This window comes from Vombatus ursinus, unplaced genomic scaffold, assembly GCF_900497805.2.
Source record: "Vombatus ursinus unplaced genomic scaffold, bare-nosed wombat genome assembly UNPS02000749.1, whole genome shotgun sequence".
NCBI classification, from domain to species: Eukaryota; Metazoa; Chordata; class Mammalia; order Diprotodontia; family Vombatidae; genus Vombatus; species Vombatus ursinus.
The window spans coordinates 26289962-26316447 of NW_020940527.1; the positions used below are offsets into that span (position 1 = coordinate 26289962).

The 26486-nt window shown below is 40.6% G+C and overlaps 1 protein-coding gene across 1 annotated transcript in view; it reads left to right on the forward strand.

The window, feature by feature from the left end:
- The window catches only part of SLIT1 (slit guidance ligand 1), a 241458-nt gene that overhangs the window by 139832 nt on the left and 75140 nt on the right, over positions 1 to 26486 (forward strand). The window contains exons 5-6 of the mRNA XM_027859881.1: positions 25115 to 25186; positions 25689 to 25760. Coding sequence (XP_027715682.1) covers positions 25115 to 25186; positions 25689 to 25760 — 144 coding nt within the window. The remainder of the gene's footprint in view (positions 1 to 25114; positions 25187 to 25688; positions 25761 to 26486) is intronic.

The window sequence follows — 26486 nt, forward strand, 5'->3', positions numbered from 1 at the left end:
TTTTCCTCCCACCACTTCATGGAAAATGTTCTTTCAAAGCATTCTAAAGTTATACAATATTAGAGCTGGGAGGGACCTTCAAGCAAACCTAATCTGACCCCTTCATTTTAAAGAGGAGCAAAGGGAGGCCTGGAGAAAGTGGCACAGTGTATAGAACCTTGGGCCTGGAGTCAAGGAGATCTGAGTTCAAATCTGGCCTCAGACACTAACTAGCTGTGTGACCCTGGGCAAGTCACGTAACCCTGTTTGCCTCAGTTTTCTCATCTTTAAAATGGGCTAGAGAAGGAAATGGCAAATCACTGTAGTATCTCTGCCAAGAAAACCCCAAATGGGGTCACAGAGGGTCAGACATGACTAAAACTAATGAACAGCAACAGAGAAGGCTATCCCCCTAAGGTCAGTCGTTGCCTCCATCATGATTAGCCCCAAGCCTCCTTACTCCAATTCCAATGCTCTTTGTCCTAGATCATGGTGTCTCTCTAACCACCGCCAGTATTCCTTGAAGTAGTCATCCTCGCACCATGACACATAATAGGTCACAAAAACAAGCTCCTACATCATCTCCCTTCTTCTGATCCCACAGTCAAATAAGTTTTCTAAAAATGCTCCTCTAGTTATGTCACTCACCTGTATTGATAACAATACACACCTGAGTGGTTCTCTGAATATTCCCTGCTTTGTGTGTCTCTTCTGTCACCACCACAAGTTTGTAAGCTCCTTGAGGGAAGAGAATATTTCTTACCCCTGCCCTCCTCTCTGCCCCCAATACCTATCATAATGTAGAGCACAGAGTAGGTGCTTAAACGCAGCTTTTATTGGTGGAGAGATAGGATCTAGTCTCTTGCAAAGCACAGCTCTGATGCACCTTCTACACAAAACCTTTCTTGATTTTCTAGAGTTACTAGTTCCCTTCCCCCTCTTAATTTACTTTGTGTGTACTTTGCATTTACTTTTGTACTTTGATTTGCTTTGTATGAACTTTGTACTAAATTCCTCCAGTTGGAGGAGCCTTTGTACATATTGTATCCACCCAGTAGAATATAAACTTCTTGAGGGCAGTAATTGTTTCATTTTTCATCTTTGTATTCCCAGTACCTAGCACAGAATCTTGCAGATAGAGGGTAGTTAATAGAGATTTTTATTTTCTGGCCCTGAGATCCATCTTGGGGCATCATCATCATCATCATCGTCATCTTCTTCTCCTTCTTCTTCTTCTTCTTCTTCTTCTCTCTCTCTCTCTCTCTCTCTCTCTCTCTCTCTCTCTCTCTCTCTCTCTCTCTCGCTTATGCAGTGTGGTGTTTATAAATGAGTGACTAGGCTGTAAGGAGGCAGTTTAGCATCCTGGGAACAAAAGTGACATGATGAGTAGGTGGTGTGCCTGGTGGATTTCCACGTCAAGTGGGTATGAGGGATGAGAGGGAACTTCATACTAAGAAGTGTGGGAGGATAGAGGAGGGAAGTGAAGTCAGAATTAGATGTCAACAGCAGACCAAGAGGAGAAACTAACTAGGTACAAAAATTAAAAAAAAAAAAACAAAGAGCAATCTGTATATATTAGCCAAGTAGTTCCAGGAGTCCCTAGGCAGGGAAGCATTTTAGCGCCACCCAGTGGGTAAAGAGTAAACAACTGCCCAAGTCATTCTAGAGAAAGAATCTGTTGAGGAATCATGGGATCCTAGATCAGGAAGTAAGGTTAGAAACTATCTAATCCCACCCCTTTGTTGTGTAGAGAAGGGAAGTGACTTGGTCAAGGTCACAGGTAGTAAGTAGTAAGCCAAGATTCAGACCCAGGTTTTCTGACTCTGGATCTGAGATCTGACTGTCTGTCATTCTATTACGTTGTTCCAGAAGACTTGAAGATTTATGAGCCATCTAGTTCTCAGAAGGCTCAAAAGCTTGACTTGCTCGAAGGCTTCAACTCAGCTCAACTCACTCACTCTCATTCATTCAACAGGTAGTGATTGAGCATTCTGTTCAAAAGCCTTGCCAGGCGGGCATGGCTGCGTTCACTATTGCCCCTAGTCAGGGCACCAGGCTCAGCCAGCACGGTGTCTCTTTCATGCTGTGGCCAACCCCACATCAGGCACACTTGTCCGTGCCTGATTCAGTCAATTTCTCAGGCAATTCCAATGCCTCTTGGAATGGTGGTTGTATGTTGTCCCTTGTATACCACGCACAGCTGAGAAAAGGTTTCCTCTTGAAAGGTTTTACGTGTTGCTTATGTCTATGTATTTATCTCAAAGGAATGACTCATTTGATAAGCCATGAGTGTTCCTACTAGGCAAGTTCTAAAACGTGACATCCTCAGCCTACAGTTTAAGCTAGTAATTTCATCTGGGAGAATCCCTAAACTGGTGGGTATTACCATTGCTGAGACTCCCAGAAGAACACATCTCCCATCAGGAGCTTTGTCATCAGCTTTCTTGTTCCTTCTTCTCCATCCCATACCAAGAATGTATAGGCTTTAGGAATATAAAAAGTTATTTCTCCTAAAATAATATTTGGAGACCCCCTGCTCTATGAAATCCATCACTGAATATGGATTCATGACACCATGTGTTGTTTATTGTAGTCTGCTTATGAATAGACCTCTTATTATAGAGGATCACGATGTCAAATGTAGAAGGGACCATAGAGGTAATCTTGTGAAATCTGCTCATTTTACAGGTGAAGAAACTGAGTCTCAGAGAAAGGAAGTGTCTACCTAAGGCCACAGGATCAAAGACTTATAGGAAGTCAGATCTGAAAGAAACTTTCAGAGGTCCCTTGATGGAAACCTCTTGTAAAGGGCAGCAACTGTATTCTTGTGCTGTGGACTATGTCAAACAGCCCAATTACTTTTGATGTGATAGAACAGACTGCATGTCTTAAGCTTTGCTTTGGGCCTGCTAAGTGGTATAGTGGTATAGTGGATAGAGTGCTGGACTTGAAGTCAGAAAAGCCTGAATTTGAATCCTACCTCCGAGACTTATTAGCTTGTGACCCCGAGCAAGTCACTTTCTCTCTCTCTCAGACTCAGTTTCCTCATCTGTAAAATGGGGTTAATAATAACACCTACCTCACAGGACTTTTTATTATTCTTTTTTAATGTAAATAGTATTTTATTTTTTCTAATTACATATAAAGACAATTTTCGACATCCATTTTTTATAAGATTTTGAGTTCCAAATTTTTTTCCTTCCTTCCTTCCCCTCCTCAGTCCCCAAGAGAGCAAGCAATTTGATATAGGTTATACGTGTATGAGCACATAAAACATATTTCCACATTAGTCATGTAAATGAAGAGAACAAAAGGGAAAACCATGAAAAAAAAACCCCAAAGTGAAAATAGTATGCTTTGATCTACATTCAGATTCCAGTTCTTTCTCTAGATGTGGAAGGCATTTTCCATCGTGAGTCTTTTGGAATTATGTTGAATCATTATATTTCTGAGAAAAGCTGAACCAACCATAGTTGATCATTGCACAATGTTGCTGTTACTGTGACAGTGTTGTCCTGGTTCTGCTCACTTCACTCAGCATCAGTTCACGTTTTCCCAAGTTTTTCTGAAATCCACTTGCTCACCATTTCTTATAGCACAGTAGTATTCTATTACATTCATATACCACAACTTGGTCAGCCTTTCCCCAATTGATGAGCATCTCCTCAATTTCTAATTATTTGCCACCACTAAAAGGGCTGCTATAAATGTTTTTGTACATGTGGGTCCTTTTCCATTTTTTATGATTTCTTTGGGATACAGACCTAGTAGTGGTATTGCTGGATCAAAGGGTATGCCTAGTTTGATTGCCCTTTGGACATAGTTCCAAATTGTTTTCCAAAATGGTTGGATCAGTTCACAATTCTACCAACAATGCATTAGTGTCCCAATTTTCCCACATCTTCTCCAACAAGATTTGTTGGACAACAAATGACAACAAAAATGGTCATTTTTCTTTTCTGTCACATTAGCCGATCTGATAGGCGTGAAGGGGTACCTCAGAGTTGTTTTATTTGCAGTCATCTAATTAATAGTCTCGCAGGATTTTTTAGAAGATCAAATGAGATTATTTTTCTGTCTGTCTTAAAGAACAATATAAATGTTAACTATTGTATGATTAGTTTTTAAATTTTTTTTTCTAATTACCAATCTCTCCTAGTTCTTACTCTACTTCTGAGACAAGACAAGCATGTATCATTTTCCTCCTAGCTCCGACTTTGTCAATCTTCTTCTGCCTCTGAGAGAACAAGTTGATTGGCTATCATACTCAGCTGTGCAGTGGTCAATAAACCTCCATTTGGTATGACACACGTAATAGAAGCATAGGATTTCAGAATTGGGAGTTGAGATATAGGAGCCTCTCCTAGAAAAAAAAAATATTCACTTGACAGTGCTTGACAGATGGTCGTCCAGCCTTTGTCTGAAGACTTCCTGTGAGGGAGAACTCCCTAGTTCCCAAGGTGGTCCATTCTGTTTTCAGACATCTCTAATTGTTAGGAAGTTTTCACTTACATTTTCCCGATACCACTTCCACTCTTATTCCTGTCCTCTGGGACCAAACAGCAAATCCAATCCCTCGTCTACCTGACGGACCTTCATCTGAAGACAGATATTATAGCCCCCAACCCTGAAATCTCTTCTTTAGCTGGATGCATGGGTGGGGAACCTGAGGCCTTGAGGCTGTGTGTGGCCTTCTAGGTCCTCAAGTGGGGCCCTTTGACTGAATCCAAACTTCACTTCTGAAGTGGCATCCCCAGGTGTGGCTTCACGGTGTCATAGGTTTTCTTTTGGCTTTCTGTCTACCAGCTGTGGGATGGTATCCCTTGCATGAGTTTGAGGCCTCTGCCTTTTCTCTCAGAGTGGCTGGGCTTGACCTGGGCACCAGAATTGCCTGTTATGGCTCTGGGTGATAAAGAATTTATTTATAAAGTGACTACCATGTGCTAGGCAGTATGCTAGGGGCTTGGGATGCAAAGATAAAAACCAAATAGTTCCTGCCCCCAGGGGCTTACATTTTTATTGGGGGGAAACAACATGTACATAGATACTTGAATACAAAATATACACAGAGTATTTTCTGTAATGCGGGGCACGTGTCTGTAATATGAAGGACAGTTTGTTAACCATCGAATTGGGATTCCAGAGGGGACAATGGAAAGGCAGGGTGGAGTGAGACAGAGACATAGGAGGTATGGAGGTGACAAGGATAGGTATAACAGGGTTTGGTGTCCAGAAAAGGGAACTTCTAAATAGTCAGCCTACAACTCAGAATCCCAGGGACTCTGAGGAGAACTATTGGTCAGGAGCTGTCATTCCTATTCACAGAATTTATTATCAATGATTGTAGACAAGGTAGTGGTACACTCGACATTAGACCAAAAGACCAGTCCATGGCCCTGCCTGGTGGTCAAGGCAGGAGTTGTTGGAATCTTGGGGCCTGGCTTGTTTTATAAAGGTATGTATGTATGTATATAAGTATGGTGGAGGTATTCACCATCCAGTTATCAATCAGGTCAGCTTTGCCTAAGGTTTGCTTCATTCTTGAAGAGATTACTTCTGCCAAGGTGGGGATGGGGTCATAGAAGGGGTCTTTGTGCCTGGCCTGGTGGCTGGTGCAGAAAGGGAAGGGCAGAATGGCAGATGAGTGCTCCCTTGTCCTGAATGATGATCAAGGAAATGGTCAGTGGAGTCCTGGATTCCGGCTGGTCTCAGTCTTCATGCACGAGGCTAGGAGTTGTGGTGGAGAGGAAGATTCTGAGCCAATTATTGAAGTCACTGGGGGCAAAGGGTGAATGACCTAGAAGTCGGTGAATAGCAGAAACAAGAATCTGGACAGAGTGGCATAATTGTATGTTATTATCTCAAAAGAGAAGAGGTTTGTTGAGTAGTGAGAGTGAGGATCTGAAAGTAGAAGGGAAGAGCAAGGAGTGTGCAACTTCTCCTGGCAAACAGAGGAGAAAGAGGGAAGAATTGGTCAGCCTTATGGAGGGTGGCGAGAGATGTGGTCTCTTCAGGGGGAAAGTCAGCTTTCAATCAGTACCAGCAGACAGAAGGTGTATAAGAGGAAGAGACGGAGGAAGAAGGAAAGCTTAGTGACCTGACCATAGGATAGGTGTGCTAGGAGGGGACAGTGGAAGGGGCAGACACGGAGTCCAGAGACTGTAGAGGAGAGGCAGTGTGATATAGTGGAAAGAATGGAGTCAGAAGAGGCTTGGGTTTGAGTTCTAATACTTATTAGTTATTTGACCTCAGACAAGTCATATAACCTTTCTGTGACTCAGTTTTCATATCTGTAAAATGAGAATAATAATATTTGAAATACTTAGTCTCATAGAGTTGTTGCAACCCTTAGGAAGGTATGTACTTGGGAGTTATTATTCTTCATGAAAACATAAAGAAGGATTTCTACCTAGGCAGGATCAGACAAGCAGAAAGTTGGGATTTGCTCACCATAGGGTTGGGGAAGTAAGCTTGTAGAATAAATCAGTTCTAAAGTTCTAATTAGAGATTGGTGTGATGGAACAGTCCTTAGATCTGCTCTCCCAGGTGGCTTCTAGACAGGTGTTCGATGACTCAGACAAAGGTTATGGACAAAAGGAAGAAAGAGCCTATTGCAGGTGGAAGGAGGCTTTTGCTGATGCCCACTCAATTCGTATTTCATGCATACTAGTCTGATGCTCTCCGTGACATACCTTGTCATTTTCTGGGAATTTAGAGATAAACAATGAATGAATGAAAACATATTTATTAAACACTGGGGATACAAACAGAAAAGTGAAAACAATCCCTGATTTCAAGGGGCTCATTTTCTAATGGGGGAAAGATAATACAGATAAGAGGTTTCAGATGCAAACCTGATGGGAAGTCCTATGGTTCTTAGGGTGCAGTGGCAGTGGCAAAGTAATGTCATTTCCCTTGACAAAACCGTATCTCCTTCTGACATCGAACCACTTGACAATGCCAGGGACTTTGGTGGTGGGGATTTCTTTTCTGGGTCTTCAGTAGCTGTGACAGCCGAAGAAGCAAGTGTGGTCTGAGGGCACTTTGCTTTATCTTGAGAAGAGTGGAGAAGATAGTGTGAGGGCCAATGCCTCAAAGACACACGTTAAGATATCAACGTTTCCTGCTTTGGTTAGATGGCCAAATGCTAGATTAACTGTATGGGTTGTGCTGAAAGAGGCACCGGTAAACAATATATACAGTTAATAACCCAGGACCTTTAGCAAATAGCATTTTCCTAACCCCTAATCACTGCAGACAAATTGCATTCCTAAAGGACTAAAGCAGGCTTAGCTTCCACTGTGTGCAGATAAATAGAAGCTGTGCTGATTTATTTAAGGTCACCCAGGGCTACACACACAGAAGGGAGCCCTGCTCACATGTGTCATTGCTGGATCCTTTGTTTTGGAAAAGGGAAGACAGGGCGAGCCAGATAGGGCAAACCTGTTGCAAAGGAGGAAATATCAATACTGATCAAGAGAAGAAGGCAACGGGGTTGGGGAGGAGAGTTGGTATTTAAGAGGCATTAAAGAGTAATGTATAGAGTGCTGTACTTGGACTCAGGTAGACCTGGCTTCAGATCCCACCACCAACACTTAACTAGCTGGGTGATCTCTGGCAAGTCATTCAGTCTCTACAAGCCTCAGATAATTCCTTAGGATTTATCTACCATAATATATGGATTGCAGTCTGCATTGGTGAAGGAAGTTTCTACAGCAGGAGTCCCCCATGATGACAAAATCACAGATTCTTCCACTAAAAGGGATCCTATGTTGTCCTTTAAAACAAAAAATATAGTAAGGCAAGCAGTTAATTTGGGAAAGGTGGGAAAATTGGGAAGAGGATGTAGTGATGGACTAAGACTTTTTTTAGACCAGGGAGACATAAAGGCAAAGTAAAGCAGATAAAGGATGAGCAGCCCCTATTCCTCTAAGATGTATGAGATCAGTGGGGATTCCTGGAAACAGCCTCCAAGAAGGTGGACTAGGAATAATGTGAGGTAACACAAAAAAGGGAATAAGCATGTAGAATGTAGGCGATGTCTATAGGAAAATATTGACAGAACAAACAGGGAGGAATTGTACAGATAACAGATCAAAAAGAAATGAGGAAAATTTGGACTTGGAAAAGTACAGTGATGTCTTCCGCCACTATACATATAGGGGCTTACTAGGGAGATGGAAGGGGAAAATATGGCATTAAAGGATAATGACAGACCAGTTTAAATGGAAACAAAAGGAAAGTTAAGAGATGAAAGATTGTTTTCTTAGATTTGTTCAGAAAGGAAGGAAGAATACAAGAAGAGAGTAAAAACTTAGGAGCAGCATTTAGGAAATCATCGACAGACGGAAAAATTAAGGATTTGGAAGCCAAAATAACTGCCCAGGAGATAGAAGCACAATAACACTGGTGAGAAATGAGAGTGTGTCTGGAACAGATGGGCTCCTCACTGAATTTTATCAAGAGTTTGCTGTGTAAGTGTAAGCCTTTAGCAGATGTTTTCAGTTTAATTTTCGTGAATGGGGAAATGGCAAAGTCTGTTGATCCTTTTATTTAAGCAGAGAGGGAGGATGGCAAGGTTTGGAGAACTTTAGTATTATTATACAAAAATTCTGACCCAAATATGTGTAGAATATTTTATCCTATAGATTGGGGAAGTAATTTGAGAAAATGATGCCTTAGACTTTGATGGTTGTCTTGAGGAATTGATGCCTAAAGATGAGAATGTGTGTGTGTGTGTGTGTGTGTGTGTGTGTGTGTGTTTGTCGGGGGGGGGCAGGAGGGGAAGGGTAACAACATGATGGTTGTTTTCAAATATTTTTAACTTCTCCCATAGAAGTTCTGCTTGACCCCATAAGCTTTGCCCCCAACCCTCAGAACAGTGAGTCAAAGTTTAGGAAGGCAAATTTCACACTCAGTAGAAGAAAAAGTAAAAGACCACTAGATTTTATTTCAAGGGGCCTGCCTGGATTTCAATTCTGGCTCTGCCACTTCCTACCTGTGTGACTTTTGTCAAGTTATTTCGGGACTTGGGATCTCAGTTTCCTCATCTATAAAGGAAGAAGAATGGACTGGAGGACTCCTGAGGTCTCTTCTGGCTGAACATCTATGATCTCATGATTCTATATTTTCTACAGTTATTTTATTTTAAATTTTATTATTATTATTAATTAATTTTTAGTTTTCAACTTTCACTTTTATAAGATTTTGAGTTCTAAATTTTCCCTCTCTCTCCCTTTCACCCTCTCCAAGATGGTGGGCAATCTGATATAGGCTATACATGTACAGTCATATTAAACATATTTCTACATTAGTCGTGTTGTAAAGAAGAATTAGAACCAATGAGAAGAATCACGAGAAAGAAGAAACAAAAATAAAAAAGAGAGGAAATAGTATGCTTTGATCTGTATTCAGACTCCATAGTTCTTTCTCTGGATGTGGATAGCATTTTCCATCATGAGTCTTTTGGAGTTGTCTTGGATCCTTGCATTGCTGAGAAGAGCTAAATCTATCAAAGTTAGTCATCACATAATGTTGCTGTTATTGTGTACAATGTTCTCCTGGTTCTGCTCACTGCACTCAGCATCAGTTCACATAAGTCTTTCCAGGTTTTTCTGAAATCTGCCTGCTCATCATTTCTTATGGAACAATAGTATTCCATTATATTCATATACCACAATTTGTTCAGCCATTCCCCACTTGATGGGCATCTCCTCAATTTCCAATCCTTGGCCACCACAAAAAGAGCTTCTATAAATATTTTTGTACATGTAGGTCCTTTTCCCATTTTTTTTTTATCTCTTTGGGCTACAGACCTAGAAGTGGTATTGCTGGGTCAAAGGGTATGCACAGTTTTATAGCCCTTTGGGAAAAAGTTCCAAATTGCTCTCCTGAATGGTTGGTTAAGTTCACAATTCCATCAGCAATGCATTAGTGTTCCAGTTTTCCCACATCTTCTCCAACATTTACCATTTTCCTGTTTGGTCATGTTAGCCAATCTGATAGGTTCTACAGTTATTTCAAATGGAATTTCTCTTTCTGTCTCTTGCTGCTGGACTTTGTTAGTAACATATAGAAATACTGATGATTTATGTGGGTTTATTTTGTATCTTGCAACTTTGCTAGAGTTGTTAATTATTTATTAATTATTAATTGTTAATTATTTCAAGTAGGTTTTAGTTGATTCTCTAGGATTTCCTAAATATAACATATCATCTGCAAAGAAAGATAGTTTTGTTTCCACATTGCCTATTCTAATTCCTTCAATTTCCTTTTCTTCTCTTATTGCCACAGCTAATATTTCTAGTACAATATTGAACAATAGAGATGATCATGGGAATCCTTGCTTCACCCCTGATTGTGCTAGAGAGGCTTCTAGTTTATCCTCATTACAGATAATGCTCGATGATGGTTTTAGATACATATTACTTATCATTTTAAGGCAAGCTGCATTTACTCCTTTGCTCTCTAGTGTTTTTAATAGGCACGGGTGCTGTATTTTGTCAAAGCTTTTTCTGCATCTGATCCCATGATTCTAAGCAAACAGTTCTTAATAATTCAGGTTGTTCAATAATGGAATGGGATCTCTTGGGAGGTAGTGAGTTTCTTGTCACCATATAGTCTTCAAGTAGGAGCTGGAGGATTTTTTGTTAGTGATACTGTAGAGAGAATTCATACTTTAAGGAGAGTTGGACAAGATAATTTTTGAGGTCCTTTATAACTTTCAGAGTCTGTGATTTTGTGTGAAGACAGAAGGTTGCTGATGACAAATTGAACTTACAATCATCCCGCTTCTCTAATCTCGTCTTTCCCTGTCTACAATTTCCTTCTCTAATGCCTGCAAACACACACAAGCCTCCGAGATCCTTAATAAACCCTCACTAGACCCCAAAGCTATCATCCTATATCTCTCTTCCCTTTCTCAGCCGTACTCCTAGGTAAACTTGTCTATACTCTTTGCCTTCACATCACCTCCTTTTGGCCCTTCTTTTAAAAATCCTTTTGTAATCTAACATCTGATCTCTTCACTCAACCGTAACTGGTCTCTCCAAAGTTATCTGTGGTTTCTTAATTGCCAGATCTGATAATAATTTCTCAGTTCTCCTTCTTGGCCTCCTAGCAGCATTTTGAGAGAATGTGAACCATTCTCTTCTCTTCGATGCTCTCTCCTTTCTGGGTTTTCATGACATTGCGCTCTCTCTCTCATGGTTTTCCTCCTATGTGTCTGAACACTTTTTCTCTATGTCCTTTGCTGGTTCACCATCCATTTCATGCCTCCTCAGTGTGAGTGTATCCCAAAACAATCTCTTATCATTTCTCTACTTATTCTCCCATGACGTGACCTTTTTAACTCCCCGGAGTTTCATTATCATTTCAATGCAGATGACTCACAGATCCATATACATAGCCCCAGTTTCCTGACCTCCAGTCTCTCTCCTGACCTTTGATCACACATCTCCAACTGTTTATTGAATTTTTCAAACTAGGTGTCTTGCAGCCATCTCAAACTCAACATATGCAAAACAGAACTCATTATCTTTTCCCTCACACATAAACCTCATTCAACCTCCTCTGTTATTGTAATTATTATAATATTTCCAGTTATTCAGGTTCACAACCTTAGTTTTTTCCCCAGCTCTTCATTCTCTCTCATCCCACATAACCAATCAGTTACCAAATCTTATTGTATCTTCCTCTACAATATTTCTCACATGCATGTTCTTCCCTCTGGTTATGTGGACACCACACTAATTCAAGCCCTTGTTGCCTTCCATCATCTCTGACCTGGACTACTGCAACAGTCTTTTAGTTGATCTCTCCCCTCTCTCCCCTCTCCCTCTTTATCCTTCTAAGTCTGACCACGTCATCCCACTACTCAATAAATTCCAGTGACTCCCTGCTGTCTTTAGGATAAAATATAAACTCCTCTATTTGGCTTTTAAAACCCTTCATAACCTTGTTCCAGTTTTGTTATACATCACCCCCTTCCTGCATGTTGTGGCCCAGCCGGACTGGTCTTCTCACTGTTGTTCCTCACACATGAACTCCATCTATTACTGCTGCGCCTGTGCAGCGGCTGTCCGTCATGTCTGGACGCACTCCCTTCTCATCACTTCTACTTCTTAGAATCCTTTGTTTCCTTTAAGGCTCAGCTCAAATGCTTCCTTCCATGTTATGCCTTTCCTGATACCCCCAGCTGCCAGTTCCAATGCCCTCCAGTTGCCTTCATTTCATTTTGTACTTATTTATATAACTTTATGTTGTCTTCCCAATAGAAGTTTCTTGAAGGCAGAGACTTTTATTTTTGTCTTCCTTTCCCCATTGTTGGGTACAGTACCTGGCATATAGTTGTTACTTAATAAATGCTTGTTGATTGTGTAGTAGTTTACATAACCAGCTCACAAGAAAATGAAATCTCAAATGCAATTACTGCTCAAGCAGCTCTTGTACATGCATGAGATCTCAGAAGGGGTGAGGGTAGTGCAGAACCTGGAATTTAAATTATTGCCACTGAATTGAATGAAGAAAAGAAGAGTGATGGCTGTTCACTGAACAGATTTGGACTAAGAGAAGGAAGGGCATGGTTGATGGTACATATGAAGAAGTGCTGGGATTAAAACTTAAAGCAGTCCCTTGCTCAGTTATCCATAAGTAGGCTATTAACATTGCTGATATGCTTAAGCAATGGATTATGCTGATGATCATTGCAGAGAGATTGTGGAGTGCGGGCATGGGAGGTTGAAATGGCTTACAAAGAAGGAAAAGTTTTTATTCAAAAGTAAAGAAAGAGAAAGAAAGGGAAGGGAGCAAGCATTTATTAAGCGCCCACTATGCACCAGTCACTGTGGCAAGCACTTTACAAATATTATCTCATTTGAAAGGGATAAAAGAGTTAGTAATGATCAGTGTTTTGAATATTAAAGCAATAGGAGCCATCGCAGGTATACTGTAGGTCAGGAGTGAAGAAGAAACAATACAAGAATAGTCTGAGAAGAAAAATCACATCATCAAGGTGATCAAGGGAAGAAGAGAAAGTGTTCCCCCTTGGGAAAGGAGGAAGGAAACTGGGGCACAGACAAAATAAATAAGGGGAATGATAGGAAGGAATATTTATGTTGAAATATTTACATGGTACAGTGGAAAGCACACAAGAGACACGTTGGTTTCAAATCCTACCTCTGATACTTACCAGTTGTGTGACCTTGAATAAGTCACTTAACATCTCTGAACCTCAGTTTCTTTAACTGTCTAAGGAGGGAAATAAAACTTGAAACATCTACTTTACAAGGTTGTTGTAAAGATCAAATGAGATAATGTATGTGAAGAACTTTGTAAACCTTAAAGTGGTTCATTATTAATTTGTACTGATTTAAATATTTTATATTATGATATAATAAATCTAGTGTCTGAGAAAATAAGACTGATGAGGAAAGTATATTGTGGAAAGATCTCTGGACCAGGAAACTTAAGAACCAGATTGAGTCCTGGCTTTGCCACTTTTCGACCAAATGATCTTGGGTAAACCATTTAATTTCTTTAGTTTCCACATGTATAAAATGGGGATCAAGTACTCATTCAACACACATTAATTAAATGTCTATCACGTTTCAGACACTGTTCTAAGTTCTGGGGGTATAAATACAATAAATGAAACTACGTGTAAGGAGCTTACCTACCTCGCTGTGTTTGTAACCGCAAAGTGATATATGTGAGCTTTTTTTGTTTCAGAATATCAGAGCTGCAATATATTTCAAAGATCATTTAGTCCAATTTACTCATTTCATAGAGAAGGAAACCAAAGGCTGGGAATGCAGGAGTGACTTGCCCCATAGCCAATAAATGGAAGAGTTGGAATTCGTACCCAGGTGTTCTGAGTCCAAGGCCAGTGTCCCTTCCATTATACCAAGCTTCTTGCCACATGTGATAGTCACTTTGTGAGTTCACCTCATATTTCTTAGATCTCCAAGGCTTCACCTCACATTTCTTACATGTACAAGACTCCAGTGAAGTTTTGCTCTGATGCCTCATCATGGCATGGGGTTATTACCTGGAGCCCCTGAAGACTCTGTCAGTGGAGCCCACGTTCCACCTGGCCCTATTGTTAGGTCTCATTTGATTGTGAACTCTTTGAGGATAGGGACTGTCATTTGCCTCTTTTTGTATCCCTCGCACTTAGCACAGTGCCTGGTACATAGTAGATACTTAATAAATGTTTATTGACTACCAGTGTAGGAAAGGCTTTAAGAATGACCTGGTGAGGGAATGTACGTCTGTTTCTCAAGCACAAACTCTAGCTAAATTTGAAGAGGCTCATCACTGGATTGATTGCAGACTAAAGAATTTCTCAGCCAAATCAGCTCTCAGTGGCAGTCTTCTAAGATATAGAGGAGTTGTGGTCCATGTTGTTGGAGGTAGGATTGACACTGACCAACTCACAGATCCTTGACGTGTTGGAGTATTGTATAAGAAGTGTAATGTAGTGGAAAAGGCCCTAGATCAGGTGTCAGAATAACCTGGACTTGAGAAGGCAGATTGATGCAGAGTGGATGGATTATGAGATATGGGATCGGGAAGACCTGGGTTTGAATTCTGCCTCTGACTTTTACTAGTTCCATGATTTTGGGCAAATGACTTAACGTCTTCAGCCCTCAGGAGACATTTGCAAAGAGTAGTCATTAATGTTTCAGTGTCAATTTGGAGGCAAGTCTTTAATGGATTGCTCTAGGGATCTGTCCTTGGTCCTCCGCTCACTAATGTGTTTTCCTATAACTTGGATAAAAGCATGGATGGAGTGCTTATCGAATATGGTGATAATGCAGAACTTGGGAGGGATAGCCAACATGTTGAACAATAAAATCATGATCTCAAAACATCTCAGCAGAACATAATATTTTGTCTGGTTCAATTCCAGTCCGTTCACAAAGCTTGTATTAAGAGTCTACTAGGGGCAGCTAGGTGGTGCAGTAGATAGAGCTCTGGCCTTGGAGTCAGGAGGACCTGAGTTCAAATCCAACCTCAGATATTTGACACTTACTAGCTAGGTGACCCTGGGCAAGTCACTTAACATCATTTGCCTCACCAAAAAGCCAAAGAAAAAAGTCTACTAAATGTGCTGTTCTAGACATTGGAGATAGAGGGAAAAGTGAGAAAAGTCTCTCAAGGAGTTTGTATTCTATTGAAGGAATACAATATTTACATAGATAAGTGAATGTATTTTGAGGAGAAAGTACTTACACAAAAAAAGAAGGATAAGGAAAGATTTTCCTATTGGAAGTGGCACATGACATGAACCTTAAAGGAGGCCAAGTATTCTAAGAAGCAAAGGTGAAGAAGGTGTGCATTCTAGGTATGTATGCCAGAATAGTGGTAAGAGATGGAATGCTGAATTCAGGGAATAGCAAATAGCACACTATGGGCTTTACTTGGCTGGAATGTCAAGGATGCCAAGAGAAGTAATGAATGGGTAGTGAGTGAGGAAAGCTAGGTTGGAGCCAGACTGTGAAGTGTTTGAACTGCCAAGCTGAGATGTCTGTATTTTAAGCTAGAGGCAATAAGGAGTCACTAGATATTCTTCAGAACAGTCAGACATCTGCTTTATGAAGATTATTTTAGCAGCTGTCAGGAGGATGGGTTATAGAGAAGGGAAAAATGGAAGCAGAGAAACCAAATAGGAGACAGTAAGCAAGAGGTGAAGAGGGTCTGAACTGGGGTGGTAGCTGTGTGGGTGCAAGGCAAGAAGGGAACAAATGTAGGAGGTGTCGGGGAAATAGAACTAACTGGTTTAGATGCAGGAGCTGATGGAGCTCCAGGGGAGACTCATGGATGGTTCTTGAGAATGTGTACTTGGACGACAAGAATGATGGTGGTGCTCTCAGGCAGTCAGTTAGTCCATCAAAAAGCATTTATGAAGGGCTTACTGTTTACTAAGTTCTGTGTGAAGTGATGGCGATACAGCTAGGAAAGGAAAACAGTCCTTGCCTTATTGTTCTATTTTTGTTCCATTTCAGCAGAAATAGGGAAATTTAGGAAGTGGTGGCTTTAGAGAGGAAGATAATGAGTTCAGTCTTGGACATGTTGAGTTTGAAATCCCTGTAGGATATCCAGGTGGAGTGGCTCTGGAGCTCTGAAGAGAGATGAGAATAGATTTGGGATTCATCTACGTAGAAACCCATGGATGCTGATAAAATCACCCAAAGAGAATGGGTTTTAGTCTGATGGAGGAACCAAACAGAACTTGAGTTCGAATTAAGAGATGTAGGAAGTGACAACACAGAGGCTTATAGTCATGGAATGGAACAAGTTTTATTGAAGTCATTAACAGTTACAGGTGTCAACTATTAGTGCCATCAGCACTGAGTACAGATTACTGTGGGCCCTGGACCTGCAGTTCAAACAGCCGCCCGTCTCTCTGAACTGAGACTCCTAAGGACTGATGTTGCTGGTGAACCTCATTTTATATAAAACCTGCCCAGAATGTATCCCTCAAGGGCTAGGTGGGAAAGTGAGTTGGGGTAGTAGAGACCTCAGTCCAAACTATGTCCTTAGTTCGGCTTTGTACAGTCCAGGTTATTTGGGTCAGAGTGATCTATAGCCAAAATTATGCCTTTGGGGGCTAATCCAGATGGTAAGAAATTGGGCTTCGTGGTTTGAGAGTGAATTGGTGTAGTGATCCTTAAGAGAAAAACTACCCACAGACTATGAAAACACACAAATAAAACAGTGGAGAGACCAGGGTGAGAGAGAAAAAATAATGTGGAATCTTAAAATTTATAGAGATTTCAGAGATATTCACAAAGTTTGCTCATCTTATCCTCCAATGCTTTATTCTCTACCCTTGCATGCCCATAGTAGGGCTATCGTAGACATATTCTTTGGTTCCCAAACATCTCTCCTAGAGTCAGTCTGCAATTATTTGTTTTCTTTTCTTTTTTTTGGTTATGTTTTCTTTTACATCATGCACTGGTTAAATAGCAGTATAGATAGAAAATGAGTATGGACAGCTTTTGGCCACCAGAACAGAAATACTTATCAAATGAGATAATAGTGGTAAAGTGCTTAGCACAATACCTGACACATAGTAGGCACTTAATACTTTCTCCCTTCCCCTTGCCCATTAGTATTAAAAGAGAAAGGAGCACTCTTGGGATTGACACTTAAAATTTTGACAAGTTTTTTCTGGGAATTACAGAATAATCTTGTAGGCTTTTTTTAAGCCTAATTTCTTTTAATCCTGATCCAATCTTGGGTAGTTTGGTTGCCTAATTGTTATTCATGCAGTATATTTTCATAGTATCTAAAAGATAAAAATAGTCATATAATCAACCAGGTTGGAGGCTGCCCTTTTCAACGGAAGGAAAGCAATGGGGTCTTCAGAAATTCCATCCACCACTTTCATGGGGCCATTTCTCATTGCTCCCTTATACCCACCTGGGATGGTTTGACTCTTCAGATGGGCTACTCAGAACCATGATTACTATTATTATCATTGTTATTAATCTTTCATGATTGCTCCAGTAAGCAGGCCTATGATACTCTCTCTTTGATGATTTATCAGCTTGACTATGGTTCCTAGTTCTAATTTGGCCTATAATTTAGAGGAACCACTTGACATTGATTATACTCAATCCACAAATAAATTAGCTTTGAGATCATCATATGTGAAACAGACAAGCTTCTAGGGACATTGTCTTTTTTTTCCTTTTTTAATATGAGTAGAGTACCTTTTGGTTTAACATTCCCCAGCCTTTTGTGATCTTTATAGCATTAAGATTATTTAATTTCTCTACTCTTTACTAACTTGGTTCTGTTGTTAAGGTGTCTTTTTAGGAGGGATCTGTATTTCAAAGATAGATCTATTCATACAAATATATATACACATATATACATATACATACATTTATAATCTTTATGTAGTTATCTATTTATATGGAAGGATATATGTCTTTCATCAAACAGTGCTGCAGTGCTGTAAGACTCTCACCTATTCCCTTTTTAATTAAGTCATTATAACTGAAACCAGTATCATAAAGTTTGAAATCCTTGGTCAGGTATTTACAGTTTATGTTTCTAAAAAAAAAAGATCACTTAGCCAGATGTAGCGGCACACACCTGGAATCCCTGTTACTGAGGAGGCTGAGAATGATGAATCACTTAAGTCTGGAAGTTCTTAGCTGCAATGGGGCTAATTCAGCATCAGTACGGTGAGTTCTGAGAGCAGGAGGCAATCAGGGTGCCTAGGGAGGGTTAAACTGGCCCAGGTCAGAAATGAAGCAGCTCAAAACTTCCATGCCAATCCTCGCTGGGATCAGGCCCTGTTCCAGCTGATGAGATAAGGGAGACCCAGTCTCAAAACGAAATTCTGTTTAAATCAATAGAGAGCTCTTTCCACTGTATGATACAAGAGAAGCCCAAGAGTATGATAATTAGGATTTTTTTTGAAATATATGTTATAGTTACAATGATAGGACTACAGTATGGAGTCACTTCTGCTAAGTGGTCCTAATACCCATAGAGGCAATGATGGTTTATAGTTTTCCACTGCCCTGACCCATTCTGGCCCAATGTCAAGTTGTTAATGATCAAAGTTTCTGCTTTGATAAGATTCCTGGCTGACTGCAGGCCTTTGAGCCCCTCCCATTACTTCTCTCTCAGATAACTGACTCAAAGCCTTACTCAGATTTTGCTATGGATAAGGAAACTGCCCCCACCTGAGCCTGGAATAGGTTGGTGACCCTGAGAATTTCCCCATTACATCTAGTTCTAATCAGGAATGCTCCCTCCCACAACTGGCATCTATTCCCCGTGCTCAGCCAAGTCCGTTTTTAAGGTATAAAACTTCCCTGCGTAGACACCTACTGTGAGTGTGTATTCCCACTGAGATCTTTGCCACTGTTCACATCTTTCCCCTCGAGTTAGGTGAGTCTCTTTGCATTTGTGGGGCCAGACTTTTGTCAGTCTGCATTACCATCTAGTGTGTGTCTGCTTTTGCTCCTGCCTGCTTACTGCTCCACATAATAACAAAGCTCATGTTTGTACTGGCTTCCCAAGTACCAATTTCCTAGAGCAGAATCTCCAAATTCTGGTCTTAGGCCAAATAAAGCAGAGAATCATGTGTGTTTGGAGGAGGCAAATTGTCAAACTTGGGAAACAAGATTTTGCCTCAGTATAAAGAAAGTAATCAGAATTGCTGAAGAAGTATTAGGCTCCTCTGGGGGATGGGGTAAACTCATGTTAAGTTCCGTGGCATTGCAGTTTTCAGAGCAGAGGATGGGTGATCCCTTGTCGGGTTTGTTGTAGAAAGGATTCCCACAGTCCCTTGGAACTCCGAGATTCTGTGATTCTTAATCTGCAAAGTTTGAGCAGGGATAGGGAGAAAGTTAGGGAGGGAGCCAAACCATAGCTTTGAGTCAAGACCCAAGTACAAAGGGTTAGATGTTATGGAAGACCAGAGATGCTGATTTCTAAATTCTCCTAATCCAAGATCTTCGAGGGCTTTTAAATCCCAGGACTGGCTGTTTCATGGACATTCATACAGTGGGGCTTATTAGTCAGAATTAGACATTTCCAGCCATGGTTTCTTTTTTTCCAGTTTCAAGATTATAATCTAGCACTCAACTTTGTTTTCCAGTTTATAGAAGCAAATGCATCATTAGTGCCCCCATAGAAAGAGCAACCAGGGGTAAACCTAGTTAAGACATTGCTTACATGTTGGCATACATAGGCACATGCTTATTTTACAGATATTCTGAGAGTCTCATGAACTTGGAGTTTTTTGACTTTGGCAATAGTATAGCTTAGCAAATTGCACCCAATTGCTGACATTTTCACAGATCTCTCTTTGAAAATAGGACCATAAGTTTACTGAATTAAAATATTCCTTGGGAAAATATCAGCTCAGAGACAAGCATGTGAATCAATGTTTGTCAAAATGAGAATTAGCTCAATCATGCAGAACTTCATTGTAACAATTTCTAACATGAGACCACACACAATAGTAGAGCATAAGTACAGAAACAAATAAGCAGAAAGTTGATGCAAAGGGCTAGAGTTCATGAGAGGGAACAGAAATAGACATAAGCACATGGAAGACTGGAGAGAGAAGCAGAGGCTGCAACTTGTAGGAATATTGGACAGAATAATACAGATAATGTTTCCAGGCCCTATTAACCCATTTGCAGAGAGATGCCTTGGAGCCCTTGGAAGAGCAGAAGAATTTCTAATTCCTCAGAGAGAAGGAGGGGAGAGGAGGAGGACGAGGAGGAGGAGGAGGAGGAGAGAGAGAAAGAGAGAGACAGAGAGAGAGACAGAGACAGGGATAGGATTAGAGCAGTTAGAACTCTTCTTCAAGTCAAAAAGAGAGAACAATTCAGCCAAATGAATACAACATAAAATCTATGAAGACTTAAGAAGTGTCAGCTGCAAGGAGAAAGGATGGCAAAATATTTATACCCATTGTCCTTCTGCTTTCCCATTTCTGGGGAGGGAAAAAGTGAGGAGAGAAGAGGTAGGTTAGGAAAGAAGTCTGGATGCAAGTGTCCAAATGATTAAATATCTGGTCCCCAATTTAACAATAGCCCATGGTGGATGCAACCAAAAACCCACCACAAGTATAAAAACCTGATGGGCAGTGTCCATGTAACAAGCCAGTGATATAAGTTTAAGTTCCAAATACTGAAGCGATAGGTTCAATAAGAATCTTCTAAAAACCCAACTTCCTTCCCATTTTAATTTGCACTCAATTAACAAAAGTTTGATTGTGATGACTTGCCAAAGTCTTCATTTTTGTAAAAGGAAGATTCATCATCTTTTCTTAGACATTGGGATGTCTAATGTAAGAATGTCTAAATTCATACAAATCTACACACCATGTAATCCTCTCTCCATGTCAGCCGGACCTGAGACGATAAACCAGCAATTATTTTATAATTTTAAGTTTTATGATCACTTTTTTGGGTGCCAAAGTCTACACCTAAGTCTGTTTTCCCAGTTGCCTGGTCTTACTGAAAATTTTCTTTCACTGCAATTGCTAACTTTTGTTTGCTTATTCCAGTGCCTTCCCTCCTTAGGAGTGGAGAGCAGAAGGAGAAATCATTAACTACTTTCATTTATTCTTTCCCCATAAATTCTCTCTGTTCCTCCGTGGGGCTACTGTGACTTCAGTTTCTTCCCTTTTTTCCTCCTTCATTCTCCTCTTACCTGGACCACACCTGCTCTATTGCAGAAGACTTGGGAGCACTATTAAATCCTGAGTGACTCAACTATTCAGCCCTCAAGAAAGAGATGTTCATACCCTCTCAGGACTACATGGGAAAGTGATGACATAGTTGTTGTTGTTGTTTTGCATCTCCCCCCCCGCCCCACCAACTAATTCTCATGCGGTGAGGAATTAGCTCAAGCTATCACCTTGGGCTTGAGGCTTTATCACTGTTTCAGGATGAAATCATCATGGCTGGTGGAGTTGCCAAATGGTCCAATCTTTCTGGAGAATAATCTGGAACTATGTCCAAAGGACTGTAAAACTCTCTGCATACCCTTTGTGACAGCAACACCTTTCTACTTGCTCTTTATTCCAAAGAGATCAAGGAAAAAGGAAAAGCACCTATATGTACAAAAATATTTATAGCAATTCTCTTTGTGGTGGCAAAGAATTAGAAATCAAGGGGCTGCTCATCAATTCGGGAATGGCTGAACAAGTTGTAGCATATGATTGTGATGGAGTACTATTGTGCTATAGGAAATGACGAGGGAGGTGGTTTCAGAAAAACATGACAGAACTGATATGAACTGATGCAAAGTGAAGTGAGAAGAACCAGGAAAGCATTGTGCACACTAACAGCAATGTTGTAATGGTGATCAACTGTGAAATACTTGGCTACTTTAATCAATACAATGACCCAAGACATAAAACTATGCTGTCCACCTCCAGGGAGAGAACTGATGAGCTCTGAGTACAAATTGAAGTAGAATTTTTTCACTTTCTTTATTTTTCATGCTTTTGGGGGAAATATGGCTAATATGGAAATGTTTTGCATGATTTTACATGTATAATTGATATCATATTGCTTGCCTTTTCAGTGGGTGGGGAAGGAGGTAGGAGGGAGAGAGAGAATCTAGAAATCAAAATTTACAAAGAAAAGAGTGTTTAAAATAAAAAATAATAAAACTAAATCAAAGATGAAATCATGGTTAACTGGCCTGGCATAGGGCATCTTTGTAAAGGGGGAATGCATGGGCTCAGGGAAAGTGGTACTTACTTTTCCTGTGGCCATAAAAACTTTTCCCTCTGGAAACGTCAGTAACTAATTAGCTGATTTCTGGGAAACAGAAACTTAAACAGAAAAGCAGAACTCGAGACATGTAGTATATGTTTTCGCCATGGAAAATTAATGGAGTCAGCACAGGATCTGGGTCTTTCAATAATACAACTGCTGATCACAGCTCACCCTTTGATAATATATTAATTTCTTTAAGGATGTAGTAGCTTATTGCTAGTAACCTTACATTTACTGTCAATGGTACTGTGGCTGCCATTGTCATAAGCAAGAAAATTAAAAACTTAGAATGGCATTCCCATTCAAACTTTATAGAATTAACTGGCCTATCCTAGTTGTTATAAGTGTTATCTAAGGTAGGCAGTTCATCATCCCAACCGTGCCTTTGGTGGTTGATTCTGGTCATGTTAAGAACTGGGCTTCATTTTATCCGTCATTGATTTGTTCTTTGTAGATGGCCAATTTGACATGAATTATGCTGTATTGACTCAGTGACACTATCCATTTGTATATATTTTGTATTCTTTCTCTGTCTCTCTGTCTCTCTCTCTGTCTCTCTGTCTCTGTCTCTGTCTCTCTCTCTCTCCCCCCCCCAGCCCAGGAGAAAGTAACCTTCTTGAAGATATGGATTCTTCATTTTTTCTTGTGTCCCTAGAATCTAGCTTAGGACATACTAGGCACTTTTATTGCATAATGTATATTTATCAATGTCGATATCTATCAGTTCTATATCAGAGTAAGGTGTTGCTACTGTTATTAAGGTATTTACTCTTTTTTCTTTTCCCATACTTGATAAACTATTTCTGTAATTATTTTTATGTTAACGGTATTTAAGCTTAGAGGATGTAACTGTCATTAATTTGTCGTTCATTGATGCCTAGTTTGACTTGGGTTATGTTATACTAATTCAGTGACGTGCTGTACATGAACAAAACATGCAGTAAGGATCAAAGAATCATAGAATAATTAAAAACTCAGATATGTCAGAGACCTTAGAGGAGATCGAATTCAACCCATAACACAACAGATGGATTCAGAGGACAGATCCCTACTAATTGCTACATTCTAAACTACAACTGCAATAGCAGTAAGACACTCGCTGACATTGGTGAAGAGCTGTAACAGTTCATCAGTGACATATTGAATGTGGACGTTGCTATGGATGGAGTGGCTGTGGTGCTTGACTTGGAGTCAGGAAGACCTGGGCTCAAATCCCTTCTGTTACGGTAGTTCATTGACCATAGACAAATCACTTCATCTCTTGGAGGCCAGTTTCCTCCTCTGTAAAATGAAGGCATTGGTTTCAATGACCTCTAAGGTTCCTTTCAGCCTTAATCTGTGATCCGATGAACTTGCTAGCTCTGCGGGCGTGAGTACCTATAGTCAATTCATCTCTCTGTGATTTAGTTCCTTCATCTATCAAAGGAGGCTAAGACAGCATATCAGTACCCACCTCACAGGGTTATCATAAACTGATACAGAGTGAAGTGAGCAGAACCAGGAAAACAATTTCTACAATAAAAACACTATTGTAAGGACAATCAGCTTGGAAAGACTCAGGAAGTCTTGTCAACACTAATCGACTACAGTTCCTTAAGACTCCCTGATGAAACATGCTCTCCACCTCCAGATAGAGAAGTAATAGACTCAGAGTTCAGATTCTCCTCCTGCTCCTTCTTTTTTGGACCTGGCTAATTCAGGACTTTGTTTTACATGACCATATGCCTTTTTAATGGGCTTTGTTTTTCTTGCCTTCCCCAATGAGTGTGGGAGGAGGAGGGGGAGGGAGAAAATTTGGAACCGAAAAGAAAGTAAAATTGAAACAAAAGAAAAAGAAAGAATAGAGGAAGCTTCCTTTGGTTGATATCCTTGATGTTTCATCTTGCGGAGACTACAATACTTCATAATTCAGTCATGTAATAGGCAGTAGAGTGAGGAAGGGAGAGGCAGATGGGGTGGTTCCACAAGTGATGATCATTCTCTCTGAGGCGAGATCTAAAGAAGGGAACCAGGGATCTGGCTTGTGTCACAGGAGTCACTGGGTTCCTTCTGGTGCAAATGGCCTGCTAGGGTTTTTAGAGTAACATTAATTAATGGCAAAGTAATTAAATCCCTGATTAGCTATGCCCTCTAAACCACAGGGCAGGCTTCATGGGAATTACTTTGCAGCAGCTAAGTATAATTATTAAGCAATCAGGAGGGATGCATAATGACATCCCAGGCACAGGGTATTCTAGACCAGCTGGTGTGGGTACCACCCTGGCTGAGTTGTGTATATTTTTTGAGAAAATGTGACAGAGTGGGGAGAAGAGGGAGGATAGAAGGTCTTACAAAACCAATGTCCCAGCTTGATTTTGGTCAGATAAAGAAGTCTAATATCTTGGTAAGTTTATAATCCTTCCCTTCATTCTCTATTTGAATCTTTAAGAAAGAATATTAAAAGCTGATTTCCTATCAGTAGAACTGAGTTGATGTTTTCTCCCTGATTCACAGCAATAAGGGAGCGGGCTGGGATTTACTCCCTCAAACTGGAGTTCCTGGTAAGGCATTAGATGGATCCAGGCATCTTCAGTATACATTTGGGGGCCTTCTGCCTTAATTTTGCTGTGGGAGTCAGAGACAGGTTGATGATTTCTTATGAGCTGAAAGACTCTACCAGGGGATCAAGAGGAGTGAATGAGGAAGGGGCTTTTCCCAAGAGAGCAGGCATGTGGTAATCTCAGATTTTCAGTTCTCAAGCTCAGCCATGAATCACTAATTCTGTCCTCTCTTCTTTTCCTTCTTCCCTTTTGATTGTCTTGAGAAGTATTTGAAAGAAACTCCCTTCTGACCATTTTCTCCCTCCCTCTTTTTCATTTCCACAGGGATCTGAGTGAGAATGCCATCCAGGCCATCCCCAGGAAAGCATTCCGTGGAGCCACTGACCTAAAAAACCTGTGAGTTGCAACCTAGATCAGTTTGAAGAGCTGGGAAATGATAGGTATGGTTTTCTCCTCCTATGTCTCTTTCCAAAGCCCTCTGGGTTCCCAGTGGGTACCATTCAGAAATCCCTGCTGGGTCATTCTTGAAGAGGGTAACCTGGAGTCAAAGTAAGCCTTAGGAAGTGTGCCTGTGCAGTAGAGTTTCCATGGCCAAAAGTTTGTTCTTTTAGAGAAAGAGCTTAGTACACTAATGAAGACCAGTGGGCTTTGGGGAGCGGGATTGAATGTCATTGAGCAAAAGCCACTGGCACACTACGGTGCTGAATGATAGTGTCTCTTGGCCTTTTTGCCCCAGTGTCCTCTACACAATTCCATTGTTGATTCCTTACTTTTCTAGCTCTGCCTGTGCCATTCTATCCTATGCTCCAATCTCCCTCCCCTCTCTGTGACCAGATTCCCTTAAAGAGCTGTGTTCTGTTCTTATATCTAAAATTCTCTTTCCTCCTTTGCCCTACAGACAGCTGGATAAAAACCAGATAAGCTGCATTGAGGATGGAGCCTTCCGAGCTCTACGGGGCCTAGAGGTGCTGTAAGTATTGTTAGAACTCATCAGGCGAGGATAAAGGGAAGAAGGGAGACTTTATTTTAACCTTCTCATTAATTACCTCTGGTAGATTAGACTTATTATTCAGCTTTTCATAACACCTTGTGTTTGAGAACCTTGACCACTATTTTAATGCGTTTGGGGTTAGTCAATTTACAGAGAGATTGAGTGACTTGTCTGACATCACATAGTAAAGATTCCATTGGTATTATGACTTCCAGTTTTCCTCTCTGTTGCTTAAGCCTGTTAATTAAGCAGGCTAACTCTGGGAGAGAACAAAGATACTGTTCTCTGTCTGTGACGTTCCCATCTGCTCTTCCTCCTCACCTCTGTTTCACGGAATCCCCAGCTTCCTTCAGGACACAGCTCAGATGCCACATCCTACACGAGGCTTTTCCTGAGCCCCTCCAACTGTTAACATTCTCCCCTTCTTCAGATTTCTTTGTGTTATTTTGTGTTTCTGTATTTACTTATCTGCATATATTTTGTGTTCTCTGAGTAAAATGCAAGCTCTTTGAGGGCAGGGACTCTTGGTGCCATTTTGTCTTTTGATTCCCAGTACCTAGAATAGTTCCTCACACATAGTGGATTGTTAATATGTGTTTGCTGAATTGAATAAAATTGAAATAAAGTCTTCTATAATCTCACCAGGGATGACTGTCCCTCAGGGAAAATAGACTCATCAGAGCCTTACTTCTTGCCCTGTTCTTC